The sequence below is a fragment of the Thamnophis elegans genome, chromosome 11 (assembly GCF_009769535.1).
Source record: "Thamnophis elegans isolate rThaEle1 chromosome 11, rThaEle1.pri, whole genome shotgun sequence".
Taxonomy (NCBI): Eukaryota; Metazoa; Chordata; class Lepidosauria; order Squamata; family Colubridae; genus Thamnophis; species Thamnophis elegans.
The window spans coordinates 21,681,805-21,709,697 of NC_045551.1; the positions used below are offsets into that span (position 1 = coordinate 21,681,805).

At 39.8% G+C, this 27,893-nt stretch overlaps 1 protein-coding gene across 1 annotated transcript; it reads left to right on the forward strand.

The window, feature by feature from the left end:
* The first annotated feature begins 1,845 nt into the window (after window positions 1-1,845).
* CLTRN (collectrin, amino acid transport regulator) lies at window positions 1,846-26,935 on the forward strand. Its single transcript, XM_032226852.1, has 6 exons — window positions 1,846-1,945; window positions 6,217-6,275; window positions 11,181-11,266; window positions 17,456-17,572; window positions 21,657-21,851; window positions 26,779-26,935. Exons 1-6 carry the CDS (start codon window positions 1,846-1,848, stop codon window positions 26,933-26,935), a joined length of 714 nt encoding a protein of 237 aa, XP_032082743.1.
* The last annotated feature ends 958 nt before the right edge of the window (window positions 26,936-27,893 follow it).

Here is a 27,893-nt window from a genome sequence, read left to right on the forward strand (position 1 = left end):
TGTCTTGCCCCGGTTAGGATTTCTTAAGCAAATCCACTGAGCTTTCAACATGAAGCCAGAAAATGGGGACTTTTAAAAAACGCCCTGGGATACGGGATAAATTGTTAGAAATCGTGACTGTCTCGCCAAAATTGGGATGTCTGGTCACCTTAGTAATGCCCCATTTTTGGCCTCTGTGTGCCCCATTTTTGGCCAGTTCTGGGTGGCAGGGTTTGGAATGGGTGGAAAATGGAGTGCACAGAGGCCGAAAACGTGATGCATGGAGGCAGCAACAGGCAATGGCAATCCTTGCAGCCTGAAACAGCTGATGGTCGGGAGGCCAATCAGCTGCTTGTGCTAATCAAGCTGTGCTGAAGCTGAAACTAAAACAGGCTGTTTGCTGTTTACTGCAAGGAGGCAAATTGTTGGGAGGCAGTGGTCAAAGGGTGTGGGATGGCGGGTGGGCGGGTAGGCAGGACTTTAGTGTATAAGATGCACGCAAATTTTAATCGTCTCTTAGGGGAGGGGGAAGTGCATCTTATACTCCGAAAAATACAGTATTTTTGTACATATGATTCATCACTTGCTATTAGAGACATGTTTTAATTTACAAACCAAATTACAATTTTACAGTCTTTGAGAGAAAGAGGAAGTTACTAAATATGTATGCAATAATTTTATTAGCTATATATAATAATGTAATCTGTTTTTATTCATATTAAATCAAGAATAAGGTTTTTTGTACTCCCCCCCAAAGAAAAACCACAGGGTCTTATTTTCTTTTGACCCCCCAAAATAAGCACCTGGCCTTATTTTCAGGGGGGTCTTATTTTTGAGATGCAGGAGGTGGCGAGCATGGTCACCTAATGGCTGTTGCTGTGTTGCAATATTTTGGGGAGGCTTATTTTAGCACATGTGTTCAAAATCCCAATTGGGCTTATTATCTGGGAAGGCCTATTTTCAGGGAAACAGGGTACTGTTGCCATTCACTTCTCTTTGAGCTTTGATACATTTCTCAAAGGTTATGTTTCTCTGCTGCAACAAAGATTGTTGTATACCACTGACTTTGTGACATAAATGAAATGTTTTCTAATACAGCATTATGGTTTTTCAACAGATATAATATCTCAGTGCTGAATAGTGCCAACAACTGAAATTATTTCTAAGTAAACAATATTTTTAAAGTTAGGGTGAATATTGGAAAGTAAGGAGACAATATAACAGAAGATAGAAGAATCCGATTTTCTATAAAAGTGTTTTGCTTTTTTGCTTTTAATGTACTTCGCAAAGTTATTTTTTTTAATTTGATAGATAAGTCATGATCATTCACAACATATGTCCCGCACATTATAGAGCACCATTTCACTAAAACAGAAAAACTAGTTTTTAATTAACATAGAAAAATATTGTGTACATAGGTGTATTTATGAGAAAAAAAGAGAGAAATACTATTTTACTATTGAAAAGACAAAATGTTCAAATGGTGGAATATTTTTTATTGGTCAAGTGTGATTGGGCACACAAGGAATTTCTCTTCAGTGTATAAGCTCTCAATATACATACAACAACAAAGTAATAAATAAAAAATAAATATATTTCTTAATAGACAAAATAATGTACCTGGAAGAGAACATTGCTTTCTATAAAACCAATTTCATTGTATTTATTTTGTACAATGACAATAAAAACTATATTATAACTGTTTTTTCCCCCCCCTTAAAATAAGTGGTGTGGGTTAATTATTAAGCCTTAAACTTGATTGCTTCCTATTTCTGCTGCAATTGCTTAATCCCAAGTCACAGAAAGCTTAACAGTATTACAGGGGTTATTTTTTCTCTTTTTGCCTGAAGTTTTTCCAACTGAAGGATGCTAGCACGAAGACAGTTAGGAAAACTGTTACTAGGGAGGTTGCTAGTTGCATCTGCCTGGGCAACCACCATTGCTTATCCTGAGCTTTGCCAACCAGGTAAGATTTCCTTCTATGCTTCCTCCCTCATGTACAATTTGCATAAAAAATCGTAACATTTAGAAAATTCAGACTGAAGATGTGTGAATGTTATGTTTGAGTAACACGTTTTGGCTATAAAAATAATTTGATTAGTTTTTTAGAACAACTATTTTTTTTAGGATGAAAATCTATTAAAATCGTGTTGAGGTATCCCATTATGACCCCTTTGATGTTAATTGGTCAAAAAAGGCTAAAATAATTTAGTGTATGTTATATTTAGTCTAGAATATAGATCCTAGAAAGGATGCAGAAAAAAGGGGTCTGGAGGTTAAACCAGATGATGAATATATATGATATATGAGGGAACTACGGTAAGTATATCTAGTGTAATGAAGAGAAGGACTAAAACTGATATGATAACGGTCTTCTGGTAAGGGGCTGCTACAGAGAAGAAGGGGTTAACCTATTCTCCAAAGCACTTGGAGGACAGAACAAGAAGTAACAGGTAGAAGATTATTAAAGTGAAATCTAACCTAGAAATAAGGAGAAATTTCCTGACAGTTAATTAATTAATAGAATGGCTTACCTCTAGAAGTTGTGGGTGCTCCATCACTGTAGATTTTCAAGAAGAGACTGGACAACCATTTGTCTATATTGGTGTTAGCTCTCCTGCTTGGGTAGGGGGTTAAACTAGAATAATGATGGCTAACCTTTTTCCCACCGCGTGCCAAAAGTGGGGGAAGCGCAGGGGGATTGTATGTAGGTGTGCCACACCCAAAATGCTATGCGCGTGAACATCCCCCACACTTTTGGCATGTGATGGACCCGTTTTTCACCCTCCCCCGGGTCCAGAGGCTTTCTAGCAGCCTGGGGGGGGGGGAACAGCCTCCTCTGCCCTCCGAGGCTTCAGGAGGCTTCCCTGAAGGCTCTGGAGGGCAAAAAATGGCCCTATGAGCAACCCAGAAGTTTGGGAACAGACATCAGGTTTGCCCATAGGGCTGTTTGTTGCCCTCTGGAGCCATCAGGAAAGCCTCACTGAAGCCTCTGGAGGGTGAAAAAATGGCCCTATAGGTAAGGTGACCAGATTTTCAGATTGGTAAAGAGGGACACCTTTGACCGGGGGGGGGGCTTGATTAAAAATTTTATTTGGAGCAACAAAAATTTTCATACAATGCAAAATAGTATTGTAATTTTTTTATTGCAACATAACTACAATTTACAAATATAAATTGTAACTGTTGCCAAACATCAAAATTTTGATCACGTGACCATGAGGATGGTCAGCCCATTATACCACCTTTCTTGCCACAGTTCTTAAGTGAATAACTGCAGCTGGTATTTGTATTTTGGATAGAATCTTTTTTAAATAGTCTAAGACAATTTAAAAAAAGAATCCACACAGAATAAAACTATTTTAAAAAATCCTATGCACAATAAATAAAATATTATTTTAAAATACATTAAAAAAAATAAAAGAAAAACACCCAGCTCATTTACCAGCAGGCACAAGTGAGCACTCCAAGTCAATCCAGAATGATGTAGATGTTAATACAAAGAACTGAGCAAATTAAAATGATGAAATTAGTCAGGGAAATATTTTTCAAAGAAACTTTGCCACCATTTTTCCCACACGAGCTGACCTCCAACCTCCGTGCCCCTTCCCTCTGGAAAATCCAGGAAGAAACACTCGCGGCTTCTCTAGCCAAGTATTTCCTGGAGCTCTATGGTACTTGGTCATTTTTTCTTATAAAATGAGGTAAAAGGGGCGCGGAGGGGTCCGTTTTCTTGCTTTAATGTTTTAATTATATCTTCAATGAAGGTACTGAGACAGAGAGAGAGGTTAGGACAGAGTGTCTTTTGTCTTCTTAAGCAAATCCACTGGGCTTTCAACATGAAGCCAGAAAATCAGGACTTTTTAAAACCACCCCGGGACATGGGACAAATTGTTATAAATTGTGACTGTCCCACCATAATCGGGACGTCTGGTCACCTTACCTACAGGCAAACTGGAAGTCACTTCCGGATTGCCCATAGGGCTGTTTTTCACCCTCTGGAGCCTTGAGGGAAGCCTCCTGAAGGCTCCAGAGGGTGAAAAGCAGCCCTATAGGCAAACCAGAAGTCCATTCCCGAACTTCTGGTTTGCGTATTGGGTTGTTTTTCGCCCCCCGGAGGCTTCAGGGAAAAATGGCCAAAAAAGAAGGCTGAAGTCAGCTGGCCAGAACACACATGCTCACTGGAGCTGACAGGGCAAGGCCTCACATGCCCTAACAAATGGCTCCACATGCCACCTGTGGCACGCGTGCTGTAAGTTCACCATCACAGGATTAGAAGATCTCCAAAGTCGCTTCCAAACACATTGTTCTATGATCTGTGAACCTTTTAGAACTGAAATCTATGTAAGGAGCCTATGATTACCCCATGGTGAATATCTACAAACTTACAGACTTGCTTCTTTTTCATTTATCTTCTAAGTCAGCAGTTCTCAACCTGTGGGTTGCAACCCCTTTTGGGGTCGAACGACCATTTGACAGGGGTCGCTGACACCAGCGCAAGAAACATAGACACATGCGCACACCCCGTACAATTAGCCTCGGAGACTTCATAATGGAGAGAAAGTGTTCCTGTAAGGGAGGAAGGGGCTTAGGTCCTGCTCCGGGCTGTAATTGTGCGGGGTGTGCGCCCGGCTATGTTTTCCACGCCGCTGCCAGGTACTTTTAACTATATCTAAATCCACAACCAGACCTGTCATCAAGAGCCAAGCTCAGGAGTCCGAATTGGCCCCATTCACACAATGAAAACCTGCTTGCTAAAAGTACCATAAACCATGCAAAAGGAAAAGAGCAAAAAAAATGCAAAGCAAGATAATAATTTAAAAAATGATACAAATGGAATTATTATTAGAAATAAAATGTAACAGAGAAAATGATATGTATAAAAATATAAAGTTGGGTTTCCAGAAATGCCACTCCGAGAACCCATCAGAGAAAGTAAATAAGCAAGGGCAACAACAGAAAGGAGGAAAGATGAGGAGGAAAAGGAAGAAAGGGTAAAGCAGAGGGAGTAAAGGAAGGGAATCAAGAGTAGGAGAGAGGGTAAGAGGGAGGAGAAGAGAGGAAGAGGGGAGGAAAAAGAGGGGAAGAAGAAGGGAGGAAGGAGGAGGAGGGTAAGGAAGAAAGGGTAAAAGCAGAGGAAGCAAAGGAGGGGAAGTAAGAGTAGGAGAGAGAGTAAGAAGGAGGAGAAGAGGAGGAGGGGAGGAAAGAGGGGAAGAAGGGAGGAATGAGAGGAGGAAAGAAGAAGGCAGAGAAGGGAGGTAGAGAAGATAGAAGGAGCAAGGTTGTTGCAAAATAAAATGGGGTGGCAAGAAAGTGACCCAAACTGTATTCTATATATTTGTAAGAAAATAATGATAAATGATTAATGATAATGATGTAATAATTAATGGTAATTATAAGAGTGTATATTTTGAATGAACTTGAAAGAGAAAATAAAAAACCCTTTTTTTAAAAAAAATAAAATAATCAATGCATGACATTTGCCCAATAAATTAAGATTAAGTTTACCACCACCACCAAGGTTAAGAGCACTCCTGCAAACAACCCCAAACCAGGTTGAAGATCCATCCAGGCAGGGTAAGCAAGTTTGTGGATGCAGCTGCAGGCAACTTAGTTAAGGAGGCTGTGGGAATAAAGCCACTGTGTGTCTCTGTGTATGTGTGTGTATGATTGTATAGCAGCAAAGGTTGTCCAGCCTCCAGGATGTGATTCTTTTCAGATCCAAAATTTAAGAGCAGACAAGATGTTGGCTGCCTCTATAAAAAAGATGTGGAGACTAGTCTAGAAAAAATGCAAAGAAGAGCAACCAAGAGGATTAGAGGACTGGAACTGTTCTTCATATGACTGAAATATATGAAGAACAGTTGCAGGAACTGGGTATGTCTGGTTGAATGAAAAGAAGGACTTAAGGGTGATATGATAGTAGTCTTCCAATATCAATATCTACATTACGATTCATAACAATAGCAAAAGTACAGTTCTAGAGTAGCAACGAAAAAAATATGGTTGGGGGTCACCATAACATGAGGAACTGTATTAAAGGGTCGCGGCATTAGGAAGGTTGAGAACCACTGTTCTAAGCAAACTTACTTGGAACCTTATAATTTTTAAGTGAAGTGTATTTTGAAGTACAATGAAATGTAACAAATATATGCTGTGATCTACTGAAAAATACAAATTATCTGCATAAGGAAATGTGAATTGTATGTTTAATTTTATTCTTTTTCCTTGTAATAGATGCACAGAATGCTTTCAAAGTACGGCTTAGTATCAAAACAGCTCTAAAAGAAAATGCAGTAAGTGAAATATTTATATATACCATTTAAAGAAATATTTCATAAAATAACTAGCATGAGTTGACTTACATCCATCGTATTGAAATGTTTTGAGAAGCTGATAAAGGAAATTATTGTATCCAGCCTCCCTCTCGCATTTGACTCTTTTCAGTTTGTTTACCATCCAAATTGCTATACAGAGAATGCTATTTCTTCTGTTCTCTATTTGAGCTTGGCGCACTTAGAGGAAAGAACACTCATGTGTGAATGCTGCCTACTTCAGTTTGGCATTTAATACAATCATTCCTCAGTGTCTAATACACAAACTCAGCCTTTTAGGCTTTAATACTCCTTTGTGCAACTGGATTCTTGATTTTCTTATTGATGTGTAAATTGGGACTAATATTTCTAACACCATTTTCTTGAGCACAGGTTCTCCTCAGGACTATGTCCTAAGTCCTCTGTTGTTCACCCTGTTGATCAATGACTGTTGTCATTGCCACCAACCATATTGTGAAGTATGTGGATGATACAATAGTATTCAAAATGACAATAAGGGTGCTTACTGCAAGCAAATAGAGGGTTTGGTGAACTGTTGTAACAAAAACAGTCTCATTTTAAATGTAGGAAAGTCTAAAGAGAATCATTGTTAAGTGGAAGTGATTGGCAACATCATGTTTCTGGGTGTGCACCTAACGAGTAGGCTAGCTCGGTCACTCAACAGTGAGACACTGGTGAAGCAGGCACAGCAGCGCCTGTATTTTCTGGGTCGCATGAGAAAAGTATGTCTTCCTTCCCCTGTCCTTACCACTTTCTACAGAGGGAAGATCGAGAGCTTCCTGCCATATTGCATTACTGTCTGGTTTGGAAGCATTACTGCTTCAGACAGGAAGGCGGTGCAGAGAATGGTGAGGATGGCAGATTATTGGTAGTTCACTTCCTTTATCCAGGACATAGCAAATAAGCAATACTTGAGCAGGGTCCGCAGGATTGTCTGGGACACTACACATCCTCTTCATAACCTATTTTCCTTGTTACCGTCTGGAAGGATATTTCATGATACCCAAAGCAGAACATCCAGATTCAGTCCAGTTTTGTTTAATTTAGCATCAACTTTGTGAACTCTCAACTTTCCTCTTTCCACTATGTATTCAAAATGAATCGTGATTAATATTTAAATAGAATTCTTTATTGGCCAAGCGTGATGGAACACACAAGGAATTTGTCTTCTGTGCATAAGTTCTCAGTGTACATAAAAGCTATAAGTGATAAATCATAGTCATAAAAATACATTCAGCATAAATCATAAGATACAACACTTAGTGATAGTTATAGGATGCTAAATAAGCAAACAGCATAAATCATATTAGGAAACTAAATAAAACAACATAAATTGTAAAGATGCAAGCAACAAACTTATAGTCATAAGTACAAAAGGAGATAAGTAATAGGACATATGAGAAAAATAATAGCAATACAGCCTTGCTAAATAGTTGGACAGTATGTGGGAATTAGTTGCTTAGCAGAGTGATGGTATGGGGGAAAAACTATCCTTGTGCCTAGTTCTGGTGTGCAATGCCTTAGAGCAGAGGTGTCAAACTCGATTTCATTGAAGGTCACATCAGTGTTGTGTTTGGCCTCAGGAGGCGGGGTATGGATGGCCAGCTATATGTCACTATACGTCACTATACGTCACTATACGTCAGGGGTGCCTGTGGTGGCCCGAGAGCTCTGCTAGCAAAAATGGGCTGTTTCCATAGTGGCCCTGCAGGTCAGATCTAAGCACCACGCAGGCCCCCAGGCCTTGAGTTTGACACCCCTGCCCTAGAGCGTCCTTTTGAGAGTAGATGAAACAATTTATGTCCAGGATGTGAGGGTCTGTAGATATTTTCACAGCCCTCTTGTTGACTCGTGCAGTGTACAGGTCCTCAATTGAAGGCATTTTGGTAGCAATTGTTTTTTCTGCAGTTTTAATTATGCATTGAAGTCTCTGTCTGTCTTGTTTGATTGCAGAGCCAAACCAGACAGTTATAAAGGTGCAGATGACAGATTCAATAATTCCTCTGTAGAACTGAATCAGCAACTCCTTGGGCAGTTTGAGCTTCCTGAGTTGGCACAGAAAGAACATTCTTTGTTGTGCTTTTTTGATGACGTTTTGATGTTAGGTGTCCATTTTAGGTCTTGAGATATGATAGAACCTAGAAACATGAAGGTCTCTACTGTTGATACTGTGTTGTCTAGTATAGTAAAAGGTGGTAGTATAGGAGGGTTTCTCGTAAAATCTACTACCATTTCTATGGTTTTGAGTATGTTTAGTTCAAGGATAAAATTACATTCCTTTCTGGAACAAAGTAAGAGGGGAGATGCACCTCGAAGAAGTTAGAGATGAATGAAACTGGCAAGGCAGGAACTGTGTTTTCTCAAACAAGAGAGCACCTTCTTGCACAAGATGCCACCACTGCTCAAGGCTGAGAAAATTTTTTCCAAAACTTTGTTGTCTCAAAAGCAGGAAGAAATAGCTTAGGATTTAAACCCTGGGACTGACCTTATAAAAGGCTTGATTTTGGTATTATACAGTATGCAATGTATCTGTGTGCAGGTATAGATACGTGTGCAGATAACATACTTATCTGTATCAAATGTCTGAAATGTTGCTGTTCACTAGCTACAGAATACATATTTTATGTGGTAGAACTGCATAGAACTCTGATATATGTTGATAATCAGGTCTTTTTTATCTTAATTACTCTTAAATTTGCTTATAGTGATCATTCAAAATCCCAGTTACATGCAATACTATACACCAGTTACTAACTAAAAATGAAGCAGAATTTAAAATTCAGTTACATATGTACATAAAACAAATCTGGCCAAAGAACTGGTCCTACTTCATGCAATAGTAAGAAAGATATTCCTCACCCGATAACCATGGAGATGCCCAAAGCAAAATAAGTTCCAGGTAAATAGTTTTTTGGAGACAATTTCCATCAAGGCTTTCTCTCTGAAACAATCTGGAAACTGTGTGTTGTCTAAGTCCAATACCTGTGCTCAGCTTGGGTGATCTGCAAACTACATGCCTTCTTCCAGGGATGTGCAGTCAGGGGAGGCAGAGGAGGCAGAGCCTCACCACTGTCATCATGAAAAGAAAAATGTAAAAGGAAAAAGGCTGAGCTAGATGCTGCCAGAGTCACTGTGGATGACTCTGCTTAGTGCTCAACTGTTTAAAAAAGCCTCTTAAAAATGCCCTCTACAGGAGGAGGCAGGAGAACGATGTGCCTCATCTAGTCTGACTTTAGGCGTTTTATGATCACTTGAGCAGAGTTAAGCAAGGGTTAAAAGCTGAAAATTTCCTGTCGTAGATGAGGCCCGTCGTTCTCCTGCTTCCTCCTTTAGAGTGTGTTTTTAGAGGCTTTTTTAAACAGTTAAGCAGAGTCATCCATGACGACTCTGGCAGCAACTAGCCCAGCCTGACCACAGTTCTTGCCTTTTTCTTTTTACATTTTTTTTCTTTTCATGATGGCAGGCAAGAGCAGAGTTGAAATCCTCTGTGAAAAAGCTGGAAAAGGTACGTGTACGTGTGGGTCGGAGGGAGGGGGAGGAATTCAAACTTAATCTTCCTGGTGCAACTTTGTGTGTGTGTGTGTGTGTTTGAGAGAGAGAGAGTTTGTTTGAGTGAAGAGAGGGAAGGGGGTAGGGGAGGCAGGGAGGGCAGCCTGCCAGCTCAGGCAGGCGAAAGAAAGTCTGAGCTGGCGGGCTGCTGTGGACACAGAGGTGGGCGAAAGAAAATGACTTTCAGCCACCTGAGCTGGTGGGCTGCTGCGGACACAGGCGGGCAAAAGAAAGTCTCTTTCGCCTGCCTCTGTGTCTGCAGCAGCTCGCCAGCTCAGGTGGGTGAAAGTCACTTTCTTTCGCCCGCTTCTGTGTCCATGGCAGCCTGCCAGCTCAGGCAGGCGAAAGAGACTTTCTTTCGCTCACCTGTGCCCGCAGCAGAGCTCAGGCGGGCGAGCACAGGTGGGCGAAAGGAAGTGCTTTAGTCAGTGGGGTGTTGGGGGAGAGGACTGCCTCACCAGCCATAAACCTCACCGCATGTCACTGCCTTCTTCTAAACTCTTTATTGTGCCCAATAGAATTACTGGTTTTTAAATTATTTTAATTGTACAATTTTATAGTGTCTTTTGTAGCTTGTATTTTGCTTGTAAGCTATCCTTTAAGCAAAAAGACAGGTTATAAATTTGATAATAAACATAAACAATAAAGAAATGCACTGCTGAACTATTAAATCAGCTAAAAACATTGCCATCCAGCGATTCCTTCCCATCTTCCATTGCCCTATCCCATTTGTGAGCTATCAGGGGGTCCCTGTTGTATCACCATGCTCAAATAACTAAAACAGTGGTCTCTGGATGCAAAAAGTTTATTCCTCCTTCTCCCCCCGCCCCCCATTTGAGATCATTTATGGTAGCCTTCACCATACTGGTACTTGCAAACATGCTGGAGTTAATAACTCCCAGCCAAGAAGATCAAAAGCTATGTGATCAGGACATTATGGAGTTGAAGTCTAAGCAATCTAAAATAAACCAAATCAGGTTTAAATGTTCATTGGTAAAACCAGCAGCTTTTAATGCAGACTCTATTTAGACAGCCAATGATTAGCATACTACAACAGTTTATTCTGCAAAAGTAAGCTATTATTAATTAGAGATAATTTCAATGACACTAAGCAGTTTGCAGAAAGAGAGTAACTTGACAAAATTTATAAAATATGTAACATTTAGAAATTACTATATAAAATATATGTCTCTAAACTGTAATACTATTTCTGTAATTGTCAAAAGCATTTACTGTTTTCCCTAGAGGCTGTGGGAGGAAAATGCATTTTTCTAGCTCCCCATGTATACCAATCAGTTTGTTTGTTTGTTTTTTAAGTATAGCTGGGATGCTACTGAAGAATATCTATTTAAAGCAATGTTAGCTTATGCAATGAGAAGATATTTGATTCAAGAAACAACCCAGTAAGTATATTTTGTAAATATTCTTACTTAATTGGATGTGCATACTTCTACCTCATTGTGGACTGGAAATAACTTTCATACCTCAGTGATTTGAGGAATATTTTGGAAGTTCTGAATACTTTTAGCCCGAAAAAGACTAGGAGATACACTCACTCCCTTCAAATATTAAATGACAGTCAGAAGATGCGCCAGATTTGTTCAGAATTGTTCCAGAGTACAGGAGGAGAAACCATGAGTGTAAATGGTAAGGAAGAAGATTTCTATCAGACATCAGAAAACATTGTTTAACAGTAGCAGCTATAAAGCAATGGAACAAACTGCCTTAAGAAATGATAGTTTCTTCATAACTAAAGGAGCTTAAACAGAAGCTGGATGGCTGTCTTGTCAGGTATAGTCCAATAATAGATTCTGCACCAGGATTTTGGGCTGAATTACCCCCAAGCTACCTTCCAATCATAACATTCTTTGATTCTCTGAAGATGATATAGCTGTGTAGATCAGAGTTATCTACTTTAAACAATACAATTAAAAGTAAAACAGTGGTAGATGCAAGCAATTCTATCGCTGTTCATCTTTTAACTGTATTGTTTAAATTATTAAAAGGCACTAATTCAGGGGTGAAATTCAGCAGGTTATGACAGGTTATGGAGAACCGGTAGTGAAAATTTTGAGTAGTTTGGAGAACAGGCAAATACCACCTCTGGCTGACCCCAGAGTGGGGTGGTAATGGGGATTTTGCAGTATCCTTTCCCTGGAGTGGAGTGGGAATGGAATGTTTTGCAGTTTCCTTCTCCTGCCATGCCCACCAAGCCATGCCCATAGAACCGGAAGTAAAAAAATGAATTTCACCACTGGACTAATTGTTTTAAATTATCTACTTTAACATTCATAAGCTCTTCTGAGTTCCAGGTAAAACCTTTTCAGGATCTATTAGATGATAGTGGTACATGAAATGTTCTATTCTATGGATAGGGTGTTAAAAATGTTATTCTTCCTTCAGATTGCATCAGTCTGGCTGTCCTGGGAGCAGTTTAATAGTTTTGAATAGTAAATCTTCTAGAAGGAAGATGTAGTTAGTGCTATCCCATTCAGTTAGGAACTGGACCACAAGATTTATTTTCAGGAAATGACTGAACTACTCAGACATGTGGTTGAGATGAACATTCCAATATCCCCTGGAATAATCTGCCCATTAAGCAGACCACTTCCATATATGGATACACATATCAGAGCTGAAATCTGTGACTTTCATTGTGTTAAGATTTGAAAGCCTTACCAACCATTAGCAAATTGCTAATTTCTCTTCTCCATAATCAAAACAAATTAAACATTATCTAAAAAGATGACAAATATTATGTATAGGGAATAGTAATTTAGTTTTCAGCTTTAGGAATAATCTGATACTACAAAATGGGCCAATAATACAATGTACTATTGTACATATTGGTCAGTAGTAATCTTTGCTTCCTTCTGGTTCCTGTAACAGAACTAGCTGCACTGATAATAAGGGTTTTTCTTCACCTTTAAGGAAGGTGATCTACTGTGTGTTATCAACTGTGACTATTAAGATGTCCTCCTCTACAGGTAATGAGAATCATGAACGTTGCTTATATTTTCTCGGTTACAAGGCTCAATCAAAGGTAAAAAAAGATGTTATTCTAATTAGGCAATTAATAACTATGTAATATAATACCAAATGGACATTTCAGGGTATACATTTATTTGATCTTCTGTTGCATGAAATTACTAGTACAACAGTTCTCAGCATTAAGCAACATGAGATGATAGCTTCAGGTATTAATTTAATAAGTTGTTAATAAATCCAGGGTCCTGGATTTGTCCTGTCTGTGCTGAGTACGTTAATATATCTTTACTATTTTGAATTACCTAGCAAAACCCTTTAGACCTTCCCTGCTTATTATCTATATTTTCCCAGGGATGGGCTGGTAGGAAGGCCCTCAGACATTCATGGCCATTTCCTGATGTCAAATCTGATCCCTATGCTGCAGATAAGAGTCTTTTACCAGTCCTGCTGTTGAAGGTTGATTTGGAAATTAGGAAACTTAGTATTAGATAACCATTCTGCTGTTTCTTTGGCTAAGATGCTGCACTTTGTACTTCACACATAGCAGGAAATGCATTTTGCTTAGTCTCTATCAAATATGTCCACCTATTTGCATGTACATTGCAGTGGAATTATCTTTGCTATAGTAGCATGTAAATCAAGAGGAAATATGGTATGTATTATCATTAAAAGATACTGTATTGTCAGAAATAATTTATAATGTACAGTATAACATAGTATAATATAAAAATGTGGCCAATACAATATAAAGGTAAAGGAATCCCTGCAGATTGGACTCTGCTAGTCATTGCTGACTATAGAGGGTGGTGCTCATCTCCATTTAAGGACCATTGAGCCAGTGCTCTCCCAACACATTTCCACAGCCATGTGGCCAGCATGACATCACAGACTGCTGTTACTACCAAAGTGGTATCTATTTACATGCTTTCAAACAGCTAGGTTGGCAGGAGCTGAGGTGAGAATGGGAGCTCACCTCATCATGTGATGCTTGGTTCTTGAACCTGGGCTACCAGGCTAAGCCACTGCTGAGACACTGGGCCACCCGCAATACAATACACAAGATAAAATATTAAAATAAGATAAAAGTATGATAAAATCAGCACGATATGGCACTGTAGAATTGCAATAAGATAGATATAATAATTTGATATCTAAGAAAGCTAACCATCAAACTGCTTCTGTTATGGCTGCAATGAGATCATTCCAGGTACCTTGAAATTTCCTAATTCTTGAACTATATGTGTTATCATTTGTTCCTATGCACTACAGTTACATTGCAGGCTCTTGGCCATTCCCCACTCAAATAGCTTTGTATTAATTCTGGCATGTCCTGTCCTGATTCTGTTCAGTTGGCACCATATTTTGGTGGCAACTGCATTCCTGGAAGATAGGCTAGTGAGAAAGAGATTTTATGAAAACATGAACCCAACTTGCCTAATGCTAATTTCTGGTTGCCCTACAAAGTGATGGTGGTCTATTATTTCAACAGAGGGCAGGATAGGCAACCACCTGCCAGGATTATGGTTGTAAGTTTCTGGAGGTTACCAAGGGTTAGAGTAGCTGAGAGACAACATATTTTTCCATTTTTTTTGCAGCTGTTTCCATTCTGCATCTCTACAACATTATTTGATTTGATACTATTCCTTCTGCAATAGTTTTTGCATAAGTGTGTGTATATCTCCCATCAGGCCTGGGGATAGGTTCCCAATTTACCCGCCCGAGTGTTGACTGTTGAATGCAAGTTGTGTTTTATTATCTTATTCTGTTCACATATTGTTTGTCTTTTGGTATCGCACCCCCTTCCCTGTGATTGTAAGCCGCCCTGAGTCCCCCCAGGGAAAAGGGCGGCCTATAAATCCTAATAAAATGTCTAAAATGTCTAAATGTATACACAGGGACGTGCAGTCACTAGAGGCAGGGGAGGCGTGGCCTCACAAGTCATGAGGAAAAGGAAAGAATTTTAAAGAATTTTTAAAAAATAATTAAAAAGGCCAAGGTAGTTGCTTCCAGACTCCAAGTCACAGTGACTTTGAGTCTGCTTAGTGTTAACTGTAGGGGGAGGCTAGAGAACTATGGGCCTCCTTTGCATAAGGAATTTTTCGCCTTTTAAGAGTTAAGCAAGGGTTAAAAAGTGAAAAATTTCGTATGCAAAGGAGGCATGTGATTCTCCCGCCTCCTGATCTGGGAGCAGCGAATCATGCCTTGCAGTTGAGCGACTGCGCAATCTAGCAGCAGGATCCTTGCTTGTAAAACGCTCCTGTGTTGGAAAAGTTCATGCTCCGAGCAAGTTCAACTCTCCACTTTGCATCGCGGGAGCCGCCAAGCGCCTTTGCTGCAGACCCAGGTATGGTGCTGGGCTGGCTGCAGGCCAGGGCAGTGGGCGGGCGGCGGAATTGGTGGCGGCACGGCACTTTGCATCGCGGGAGCTGCCAAGCGCCTTTGCTGCAGACCCGGGTATGCTGCTGGGCTGGCTGCAGGCCGGGGCAGTGGGCGGGCAGCAGCATCAGAGGCAGCATGCCACCCACCTGCTGCCCCGGCCTGCAGCCAGCCGATGCCGCTGCCCACCCGCTGCCCCAGCCTGCAGCCAGCCCAGCATGGTGCTGGGCTGGCTGCAGGCCGGGGCAGCGGGTGGGCAGCAGCATCGTTGGCGGCGGGGCACTTTGTGTTACAGGAACTTCATTGGCCGCCGCTGCCACTTCCTCCGCTGCCGCCGCTTTCCCCTCTGCTCTGACCGCAGCTTATGCCGCGTTCGGAGTGCTGCCCTTGGGCAAGACACAGAGCCCGAAGTCCCTGCTGGACATGTTGTACAGCGTGTGGCAGAGAAGTGGCCCTTCCAGCAGGTGGAGGAACGGTTCGAGCTCATCTCGGAGCCTGTGCAGCGCCGCATTGTCTACTGGTCCTTCTCCCTGCACCGGCCCTACCCCTCCCGGTAGCTTCTCCTCCTTTAAATCTCTTTTTGCCCGCTGTCAAGACGCTTTTTTTCTTTTTGCCTCACCAGCCATAAGCTTCACCGCACGTCACTGTGTATACATAATATGTTTGTATGCATGTGTGAATTTTCATTCACTCCCTAAATGCAAATATATCTTATAGTTACTATGCAGAATAACTCTGTTACTGTTGATTGTAATTAACATTTTCCAAACAAATGCCACAAATTTCCCAAATTAGCAATGATTTCATAATATGTAATCTTAATATGAAACTCCAATTTAGCATAGCGATTTTTGCTATAGGATTGAAGATAAAGCTCAATCTGGATTGCATTGCAAAAGCAGAACAATCCTTTGCATCAATATGATAAATTCTTAATCTAGAACATTAGTATATTACTTCTTATAGCGTATGTTAATTAAGTTTCCATTAACAAACTTAAACTACCAGAGTAACAATTGACTGTACAGTACTGGCTTAGAGATGTCACCTCATGAATTTATAGTATATGTTTGGACCTCAGAGTATCATCATTACTGAAGACTTTATTATTAAATACGAATGTATCTGACTGTAGACTACACAATGACCTTTATGTAAATCACATGTTCATCTATGTATGTATATGCATGTGTGTTCTATGAATTTGTGTACATATTTATATACACGGGCACACATTTTTTTAAAAATGGAAAACTGTGATTGAAACCATTTGGTTTGCTGGTAATCAGCCAGAAGATGTCACTAAGGAGCAGCATATACTCTTGCATACTGGAGGTAATTACAGATAGTCCTCAACTTATGATCGCAATGAGCCCAAAATTTCTGTTGCTCTAGCAAGACATTTTTTAAGTGAGTTTTGCCCCATTTTACAACCTTTCTTATAATAGTTGTTAAATGAATCACTGCAGTTGATAAGTTAGTCACAAGGTTGTTAAGTGACTCTGGTTTCCCTATTGACTTTTCTTGTCAGAAGGTCACAAAAGGGGGACCCCAAAACACTGCAACCGTGTCATAAATATGAGTCAGTTGCCAAGCAGCTGAATTTTGATCAAGTGACCGGATGCTGCAATGGTCGTAAGTGTGAAAAATGGTCATAAGTCACATTTTTAAGGATCATTATAACTTTGAACAGTCACTAAATGAATGTTTTAAGTCAAGGACTACTTGTACTCTTTAAACAAGAAGCATGCTATGAGTGTGATGAACATATGATATTGACTCCATTAATCTGCATCAGCTGAGATTCCTATCCAATATAACTAGTGTAAATCTTGAGGTCCTATTCACATGTTCTTGCCTTGATCATATACTTTATGGAAAAAAATAGAAGCATTTTAGCAATAGAAGGGAAAAGAAACTCCAGATAATTTACCTGGGGAAGATTGAGTCTACTGGCTTACCCAAGTCGCTTCTCCTTAGTCTTTTTCAGTCTGAGTACACTTTGTATTTATATGAACTTCAGTTCCCAAAATTCCCCACCCAGAATGGCCAATACTAAGGAGGGTGTAAAAGCTGGGGCAGGTAATAAAAAATAAAACATTCTCTCTAAAGCTTGTGCTTTGAAAGTGAGATCATAATGTTACATCTAAAACTCATAACCTTGTAGTTGTCTCAAGAGTCTGTGGGAAGACTTACTATAGTAATGTTTATTTGTTTTTAATTCTCAGAATTTCTAATGTACTGCTGTGCAATGTTACCAGTCGGGTATCATTTTGGTTTGTAGTCACAAATTCATTCACAAATATAACAACTATTCCCAGGAATGTTGTGGAAGCCGCCATAAGGTAATACACTGGGCATATATGTTATATATTTCCACAACTTTATTAAAAACAAATGTATTTATTTTTGTTAGGATCATTGGCATAATTTCTTCAATCTGCAAATGTTCAGAGCTGCATTGAGATTTGTCATAATCCTGGGTTATACTAAGCCATGCTGCCAAATCTACTCAGGTTCTAATCAGTACACATTATGGCTGGACAGGATTAGAATCCAGGTCCAGGTCCAGGTTCAATTTCCAGATAAGGCATTAAATGCAACATTTTATGAAATGTGCAGATAATTGGATCACCCTATTGTAACTTTCCACTTTTCCCACTGCTCCTTGTATTATTTTACTGGAAAATGCAGTAAAGAGAAAAAGGCAGAGTAGAGGACCATTGTTGATTAGCAGCAGTTAGAAGGTATTATTCCACCTCGAAGCATTTATTTTATGTTTTTATTTTAAGGCATCCATTTTTAATAACTTTAAGGTAAATTAAAAAAAAACCCTATTATGGGTAATTCTTAACTTAAGAGTAATATTATGAGAGTACTAATGATTTATAACCAGTCCTCACGTAATGACCTTTGCAGCATCCCTGGGATCATGTGATTAAAATTCGGGTGCTTGGCAACTGGCATGCATTATGACAGTTGCAGTGTCCCAGGGTTATGTGATTGCCATTTGTGCCTTTTCTAGTTGGTTTCTATCAAGCAAAGTCAGCGGGGAAAGTCATATTTACTTAACAACCATAACAAAAGTGGTCAACTCATTTAACAACTACATAACTTAGCAACAGAAGTTTGAGTCCCAGTTGTGATCATAAATCAAGAATTACCTGTACTGCCAAACCGCTCCCTGATTATATGCATAGCATTTGATCACACTTCATTTTTAAAGAATCATGTTTTGGATTTTTTTCTGTAGTAGGAAAGAAAATAGCCTATTATTATATACCGTGCACTTCATATAAGCAGTCTGTTAATGGTCACACTCCTAAAAAAAGTAGAATCTCCTTCAGGTTGAGCTGGACATTTTTGCAGCCCCTGCTATCTTCTTGGCCACAGTACAAAAACAGATTGTCATTGCCTTCCTCTGGGATATTTGGGGACTCCAATCCATTTCAAAGCTCCAATATTCCTTGGACGCCTCCCACCAACCCCCATTCTAACAAAGTCTGGCACTGCTTAGTTTCTGAGCCTAGATAATGTTCTGACCCAGCCTTAGCAAGTAATGATAAGCCGCTTACTCATGAATAAAAACGAGCCTCTTTTCAAACAGGGTAGGAACAGTCAGGTGGATAAACAAAAAACCATATGTAATTGGTCCCAACAGATCTGGTTCAGGCCTAGAACTCCAAATAGCTTGCTGTATCCTAAAAGCAAATGGTTGTCTGCAACAACTGGCCACTCCCAAAGCCTACTATTTATTTCCGAGCTGGGGGGGGATGGATAGTGTCCACATCTGCTTTTCCTTGACAGCTGGCTTATTGTTTTTGTTTGCTCTCCTCTCCTTTCCTCTCTGCACGAAGACGCATATGGGATGGGCCCCATGGGGTGGGTTGCTGCAGGTTCGGCCCAGATAGTGGGAGCAGGAGGCTCTGCCCACCCGCTTGGACGCTTCTGCGCATGTGCAGAAGCATCGCGTGTGCGGGAGCGTGCCCAAACCGGTAGTAAAAAAATTAGCAACCCACCTATGCCCCCCATCTGTTCCTCCCCCTCACTCAGCTCAGGCCCCGAAGACAGCTGCTCTCCACCTGGGGGAGGATGGAAGGCCCCAGCTCTGCCTCTGCCTCTGTTTCAATGCTGTTTCTAAGCTGGCCCAGGCTCTCCCTCCACTTCCTCCTCATCTGACTCTGCTGCTAGCTCTGCTGACAGCCAACGGGTCACTATAGATAAACTCAAAGATGATGCAACAATGTACTGGTGATTTTCTGTACAAGCTTCAAAAGTGAATGACCATAATTTACATGATTTAATTTGTTGAATTTAGGCTTTTACAGAAGCCTTCTCTTTTAGAAATGCAGTGCTATTTGTTGAATAAACACGAATGTGGGAATGAAAGAGAATGCATTGTTTTGGAGAGATTAACTTTTAAGCTTATGAGAAGATTAGACTGTTTTCAACAGAAAAACTCAGAGGCAACTGCAGTGCACTGGCATGGGGGAAGAGATTATTGACCTGTTGGTACATGCAAAGAATAATGGAATGTACTTTTACTTTTTTGGCTGTGCTTTGAAGCATTCATTCAATGTAAGCAGATTTAATACAAATCTCTTTCAGCATCAATGGCACATTGTTCTAACAGCCTGGATTTAGCTTTTGTCTATCACTTGTAGACATTAGCTGTTCTTTTGTAATACCTATTACTGTATTTAAAATTATATACAAATAGTCCTTGACTTATGACCACAATTGAGCTCAACATTTATTTTGCTAAGCGAGACAGTTAAGTGAATTTGCCCCATTTTACAACCTTTCTTGTCATAGTTAAGTGAATCACTGCAGTTGTTAAGTTAGTTACACAGTTGTTAGGTGAATCTGGTTTCACCATTGACTTTGCTTGTCGGAAGGTCACAAAAGGGAATCACATGACCCTAGGACACTGCAACTATGATAACTGTTGTGGCCCAGCAGGAGCCATTGGAGCTGCAAACAGACTCCGATAGCGAGGGACCTTATGAGTTGGCTCTGGAAGATGTGGAGGACCCTGGACAGGGTTCGGACTCTGAGCAGGGACCAGAGAGGCTGGTTGGCCACCAGGAGGTGCCTGAGGCATGGAGCAGCGGTGAAAGCCAAAGAGAGTTGGTCCCGGACGCCAGGCAAAGATGGGCAGATAAGCGCCGACAGCAACTATAGTGAAATTAATAAAATTCCAAAATATACCTTCCTCCAGTTTGACTCATCTTGAGCCAGAGAGATTTCTGAAATCAAAGCTTATTATCCCATCTCCATCATAAAAGATTAATCAATAAGATCTTATATAATTAGCATATTGCTGTGTTGATCTAGTGTAAAGACTTCCTTCTGTCACAATTGAGTCGAACTATAGGAACAGTTCCAGTGCTTGGTGTGGGGATTTATGACTGCTGTGTTGTATCTAAAGCAGGGGTATTTGTCATTTCTTCCACATTTCTAAGTATTGGTAATTCACTATGCAATTCATTCTAGGAAAAATACATTGTGTGAAACTAATTTGTGTACAGCCTTAAGATTGAATCCCACGGAACATTACAACTGTGAATAGAATACAACATTCAGAAGTGTCTGAGTGAGCAAGTGTACTTAACAGAAAGCTCTATAAATAAAATCATCTAATATTAAAGTATGCAATTTTCGATTGAATCTGTTGCACTAGAAAGTTAGAAATGAAATTCTTTGAGCATAGTTAACATGTGACATAATATTCTAGTATTATGCTCCATTGCACTATTTCTAAAGTCTAAAGGCTGAGCCAGTCAGAATCAAACTCATGGCAGTCAGCAGAATTAGTCTGCAATATTGCATTCTAACCACTATGCCACCATGGCTCTTAAGCACAATTAAGCACAATCCTACAAAATCACTTCTTAAAACAAGATTTCATGAATGTTTCTCTTACTACACTAGTTCAAATCCTGATGCCATAAATGAAAAACTCTTTTTGAACTCTTGCCTTTCTGATTTTATGTTTATATTTTATGTTTATGAGATCTAAAAAAGTGGAATGAACATATAGTTTCTTTATAGTGGAAAAATATTTTGATGTTTGAAGATTTAAATTCAGAACCAGCAATTTGAACTGACCCCAGAAAAAGTAACTGATAGCCAAAAAGAAAAATTAATTTTAATATGAGAATTAATAATTCTATCAGAACACTTACAGTTTTCTATTACATCGATCTATGTTTTGGGACCAACTTTAAGGCAATATTACACAAAGTTAATAATAATAATAATAATAATAATAATAATAATAATAATAATATGATGTTGGAAATGAAATTAATGATAACTGGTGTTAAATCATTTTCTTCTTCAGCCATTTTACATGCTGAATATAACAAGTTATTATTTTTATTGATTTGATTGATTATAAATATGCCAAACTAATTCTTTTTAAAGAATGAATAGAAACCGGATCAACAACGCCTTTTTATTAACTGACGACACTCTGCAGTTCTTGGAAATCTCATCAACTTTAGCTCCACCAGCTGAACAACCTCTGCCCATTTGGCTGATTGTATTTGGGGTTATTCTTGGCATCATTGTGATTGGAATTGTTTTAGTCGTATCTTTTGGGATTTATCACCCCAAGAGGTGAGCATTTTGAGTTGTCTTGCTTTGGGTCAGTTCCCAATCATAAATAGGAATGAACAATATTTTTGCTTATTGTTCCTGATTTATTTTCCCCCATTTTTTAATAAATGAAGGGTTAGGCTAATGGATGCCTCTTCTCTAAATAAATACCTACTGATCCATGGTATACTATCGTCTTTTGTGCCAAGTAGGCATCAAGGGAAGGCAAGCTAATAAGTAAGAGAGACAGGTGTTGCTTGCAATATAAATACAGGGAAACATAAAGGTCTAATCAGAAGCCGAGAGAATGGGAGAAAGGGAAAAACATGCAGCAACACTGCCACATATAGAACTGAAGGGGTCAGGAGAAGCAATGCATATAAATCATTCTTATTTATTTATTTATAAAATTAATTTTCCACCTATCTCACAGTTCAGGCAACTCTGAGTATGGAGTGGGCAGGTTCTTAACTAGGGATTATTTTGGGGTAGGGCTTATATTAGATGCACACGTACAAATCAAACTATGACTTATTTTGGGGGATAGCTCTTATTTTGGGGAAAACATGGTAGCCTCTCAGATCAACACCCCCATCAAGCCCAAAACCCAGGAGAAGAGACAGGTCTCCACAACCTTCTGGAAGGCTAAAAGGGTTGGGATACATAATTGTTGTCTATCTTGTAATGGAGCCATTTGTTGCAACCTCTTCCTCAATAGGCACCTTTGCTTTTGCTACATTGGGGCATATCAGAAACACTTTATTTACTGTGTTAAACAACTGACTACTGAAATTGGTAACCTGAGGGCTTGCCTTTTTCCAAGAGTCTCTACCAGTCCAACCATATTGAACAAAATGGTACAGATCCCATCAAAGAGTGTTGGCTGCCAGTGATCAGAAGACAGGCTTTTTTCACAGTGGCCCCTGCTCTATGGGACATCCTCCCTTCAAAGATTAGAATGGTCCCAACCCTATTAGTTAGCCTTTTGTAAGGCCCTAAAAAATCCCTGGATCTATTCCTGTCCCTGGCGTGTTAAATGTGTCACTGACTGTGTTGCTAACTGGCCAAGTACTTTGTTCCTGTATATATTTAATCTGGGTGTTTTTAGTGTTTTAAGATGTTTTTAGTATTTTTAACTATAATGTATTTTTATAACTGTAAACCGCCTAGAATCATTGACTGAGATGGATAGTTATAGAAATTGTATAAATAAGTAAACAAAGAAACAAACATGGGAATTCATTCAGACTGTTAATTGTAGTGGGTTAGGAAATAATATATGAGTGTGTGGCTTTCCATTTGAAAGACATGCATGAAAGGCTTCCAGCAGTGAGATTTTATAAAGCCCACCTTGCAATCAAGGTAATTTACTTTTAGCAAATGTCTTCATTCAATAGTTTGCATGATATTTTCAATAAAGTTTTATGGCTGTCAATATTACTGATATGTAAATCCTGAGATTGTTACATCATGTATTATGGGTTGAAAATGTGCTGTACTTGACCTTTGAGTTCATTATCTCCTCTAAATTGCTGATGCTGCAACATAAATCATATGGTATGATCTGTCAATGAATCAGTGGTGCTCAAGGTCAAAAACTGAAATAGACCAGAAAATATTAATTTGTTCCTTCAGATATAGATTCACTAACATAATTACATTTTAGAAGAAGTATCAAATAGTTGCAACCATTGGGTTTATATTGAATTATATTGGAGAAAATATAAATGGTACTGTCAGCTGTCTATCTTCGCTTTCTTTGAAGCTCACTAGCAAGTCCCATAACCCGGGAGGAGGGGGCATTTGGGATGGAAAGAATGCTGGGGATATGAAAGACTGTTGTGAGAAATTGGAGAGTATGGACACTGACAGGAACCAGGAGTGCCCAGTTGAGCCATCTTCCCGCCTTCAAGGATGCCAGCCCTGGAAAAGGAATTTACCACAATGCCAGAGGCACCAGGTTACCAAAACATCAGCACAGGATTTGATTGGACTATCCTCCCAGGGGGGAGGGTTGGGGATTGTTTTCAGATATAAGATTTCCGTACAATTTCTCTTCAGAGCTTGCCCCATTCACTTGCACTCAGCATTTCTAGTAAAAGTACCTTTTCCCTATGGAATCAAGGGTCATTCTTTCCTAGGGAATTAGCTGTGGCTGGTTTGACTGGTACATTCTCAACCACCTAAATGTGGAAGATGCCATATTTGACTTATCCAGGGTTTTGATTTTAGTGATAAACTAATTGTCAGCTCTGAGGCCTGGAGCTGCCATTCAGCAGCTTGGGCCAGCTGCCAAGACTCAGCATTCCACCTACACAAACTGAAGAAATTCATGCTAACAATCTATAATTAGTTGCCGGGTGGTTTTGTTCTGGGTCACAAGGTGATGGGTGTGCGCACGCGCGGGGTGCAGCTTATCTTAATTACCAATGTAGCTATAAAATGTGGTGGGAAGCACAGGGTGGGAGCTCCGAGAAACTCCTGGACTTTTACAGAAGGTGGCAGATCCAATCTGACCATGGGAACAGATAGCCATGGACTTCATCGTGGATTTACCAGACAGCCAAGGGAACAAGATCATTTGGATGATAATAGACCTGTTCTCCAAGCAGGCTCATTTTGCAGCATGAACTGGCTTTCCATTTGCTAGGAAGCTGGCCAAACTGTTTATTACCCATGTCTATAGACTCCATGGGATCCCCAAAAGGATAATTTTAGGCAGGGGAGTGCAATTCACTGCCCAGTTCTGGCGTAGATTCATGGCAATGTTGGGGTCTTCACAGGGACTTAGTATAGCCTTCCACCCCACGACAAATGGTGCAGCGGATGGTGGAGTGCTACTTGAGATGTTATGTCCAGTACCAACAGACCGATTGGGCTGAACTCCCCCCCTTTGCAGAAGTTGCATATAACAATGCAGTGCACAAAAGTATGGGATTTATGCCATTCCATGTGGCCACAGGGCAGGAGTTCGTTCCAATTCCAGAGTCCTCAAGTGCATCCCGATGACATAACCTCGCAGGACTGGATAGCCCGGATGCAAAAAGTTTAAAAAGTGGTGAGGAATGTGTTATGTCACTCTTTTGCCACATATAAAAAGAGTGCCAATAAAAGATGGAAGGTGCAAGGACCTTTCCATGTAGGCCAGAGGGTATACCTCTCCACTAAATATCTTAAGTCTGCCGTTGCCATGTAAGAAACTTGGACCCAAATTCATTGGGCCTTTCCCAATCATGTGAGTTATTAATCCGGTCACAGTGCAGCTAAGACTCCCCCTTCTACTGGGGAAAACACATCCAGTCTTCCACTGCAGCCTGCTCCACTCAATTCAGGCCTCTGATATCAGAGGAGACCCACTACAGCCGCCAACCCCGGTTACTGTAGATGGGAAACAGCACTATATAGTGCAAGATATACTAGATTCCAGGTGGCACAGGGGACGGTTACAATACCTTCTTTTCTGGAAAGGTTATTCCCTGTCGGAGGCATCTTGGGTTCATAGCAAGGACTGTAGGGCACCCCACCTGGTAGTGAAATTCCACTGCAAACATCCCACAAAACCAGGGGAAAGGGGTCCTTCAACTCCTAACTAACTGTAATTCGTAGCTCCCCAGATGCTGTCTCCGTGGTAGGGGGCCGCATGTCAGTTCCGAGGCCTGGAGCTGCCATTCATGGGAGAAGACTGGGCCAACTGCCAAGACTCACCGACCCACCTATACAAACTGAATAAATTCATGCTAACAATCCATGATTAATTGCCGGATGGTTTCGTTTTGGGTCACAAGACAATGGGTGTGCGCAGGCAAGGGGTGAGGCTTATCTTAATTATCAATGTAGCTATAAAAGGTGGTGGGAAGCACAGGGTGGCAGCTCTGACAATTTATTCATAGCCTTAGTGCTTTGTTGGTCAGCTCGTGCCAAAGGAAGAATACAAACTGCATTTCAAACCGTTTCTGTGTTTGGCTAGTTTCATTATCCCTTCGGAACCTGACACTAATTATGTGAAACATTTCCAGACAGGTTATGAAAGCATCAGCTATTTCCTGAACATTCCCCCTTCTCCCCAATTTTCTGATACTCAAAGATATACTAAATGGAGGCACTATTGAGCTAAGAATCTGATTCCTTTATGCAAAGTTAGTGTAAAAATGTGTTTATATTTGTGTCCAAAGCAGCCTTTCAAAGTTAGCTAGGCTTGTCAGGCAGTTTTTGCTTGTCAGGTAGTTGTTTGGGGTCCGTTGTAGAGACAGCAGGAGGATGAGGGATTTGGGATATGTTTACATGGATAGTGAGAATTCAGCCAGCCAACCTTCCCCTTGTGTGAGGGTTATGGAGGTCTAGATCTTTTCCTAAGGGCAGAATCCCAGGGCAGACCAAAGGAGACTCCTCTATCACAGTAAATCAAGAGTTAACACGTGCATTTTAAATAATTAAATTATTGAATCCTTTAATAGCAAAAGCATTGGAACAAGGAAACTGTATTTACTCCTCCGTCTCAAATTTCCTCAAATAGGTGGTAGTGGCATTTTAAAAGAGGCATGGCTGAGGAGAGGCAGGTACAGAATGTTCAATATTTTTGAGATAGGACTTTATAATTGAAATTTGTTTAAAGTATAAATATTTGTGGTTGTACTTCTGGTGCCCTCAGGTTGGTATTGATTCCAAGCAGTTGGTGGACACAGCTGTGCAGCTTTCTGGGCAACATTTTGCCATTGCCTCCTTCCTAGAGTTGAAAGAACGTGACTGGCCCAAGAACTGTCTTTTTGCCTAAAGAGTGACTTCAACTCACAATTTCCCAGTTTGTAGCCTCAGCCCTTTAACCACTACACCAAAGCTGTATTGTATTGTAATATTTATAGAAGGGTAATTTATCTGCAAAATTAAGGCTAAGGATGTATGCTTTTCATATTTTGCTGACAGTAGCAATTTTATTCTCTCTCTTTTCCAGACATAGGAATGCTGAAAAAACAGAAGATTTAGATGATATATATGAAGCAGCCATAACAATGGAAAATAGAATTCCCTGTCATACTTTAGATTTAAAAGCTGGACAGATTAATGGAGTCTATGCAACAGCAGATGACGATCGGTTTACGCCCTTATGAAAATAAATTGATTCTGTTTCTCAGTCTCTTTCTGAGACTCTGACCTCCTTTTATCTGGTTCTTTTGCTGATTATCAATAACTAGATTATGTACTTTGCTTCTTTTTTGCCCTTGGGTGCATTTCTTTTGATAAGCGTGCTTATATAGTGATACACCTGATTTTCTCATCCAAGGCAGTGTTCTTCATGAAAACATGTAAATGTTTAATAAAACTTCCACTGTTAAATGTTCTTTGGATGTATCAGTGATGAAAGGTCATAAATGCTTCCTTATTATGATTTATTCATATCTTCACCTTTTCTATTATTTTATAGCAAGAAACATGTGAACTGCTTTCTTCTAACATACAAGCCAACTTTTGCTACCATAGGATTCTATTTATCTCAATGAGCACCAAAGCAACAACAAAATATAATTATTAAAAACTGGTAAAAAATAACAAATGGTAGGTTATGTTTACAATGTGCTCTTGGATATCTGTATGGTTGAACTAGTATAGATGTTATTACAATTCTCCCACTAGGATCTTTGTACAAAGTAACTGCAAAGTTTTATAGTGGTTCATAATTTAGGGTTTTGTCCTGCAGTGATGTAATAAATATGTTTATTTTGGCATATTTTATCAGGGGCACCAATTGGATGATATAAATGGAATAGCTGAAGTAGAATATAGAATAGATATAGATAGAATAATAGAACATACATCAAAGTTGAACATTAAAAGGGGGGGTGTAATATATTTTGGATTTTTGAACAGTGAATTATAACACGATTAAGAATCTATAAGTTCAAAAATTGAGAAATGGTCAAACAAAGAAAATAGATAGGGAAGAGAGCAGAATCTGTTAAGAATTAGTAATAATTATTTTAATGCTGAGAATAGTGGGGAAAAACAACCCTCACCCCTTTCCACTATTTTGTTGTTTATTAGTCTGTTGATCAAATTGGATGTTTTCAG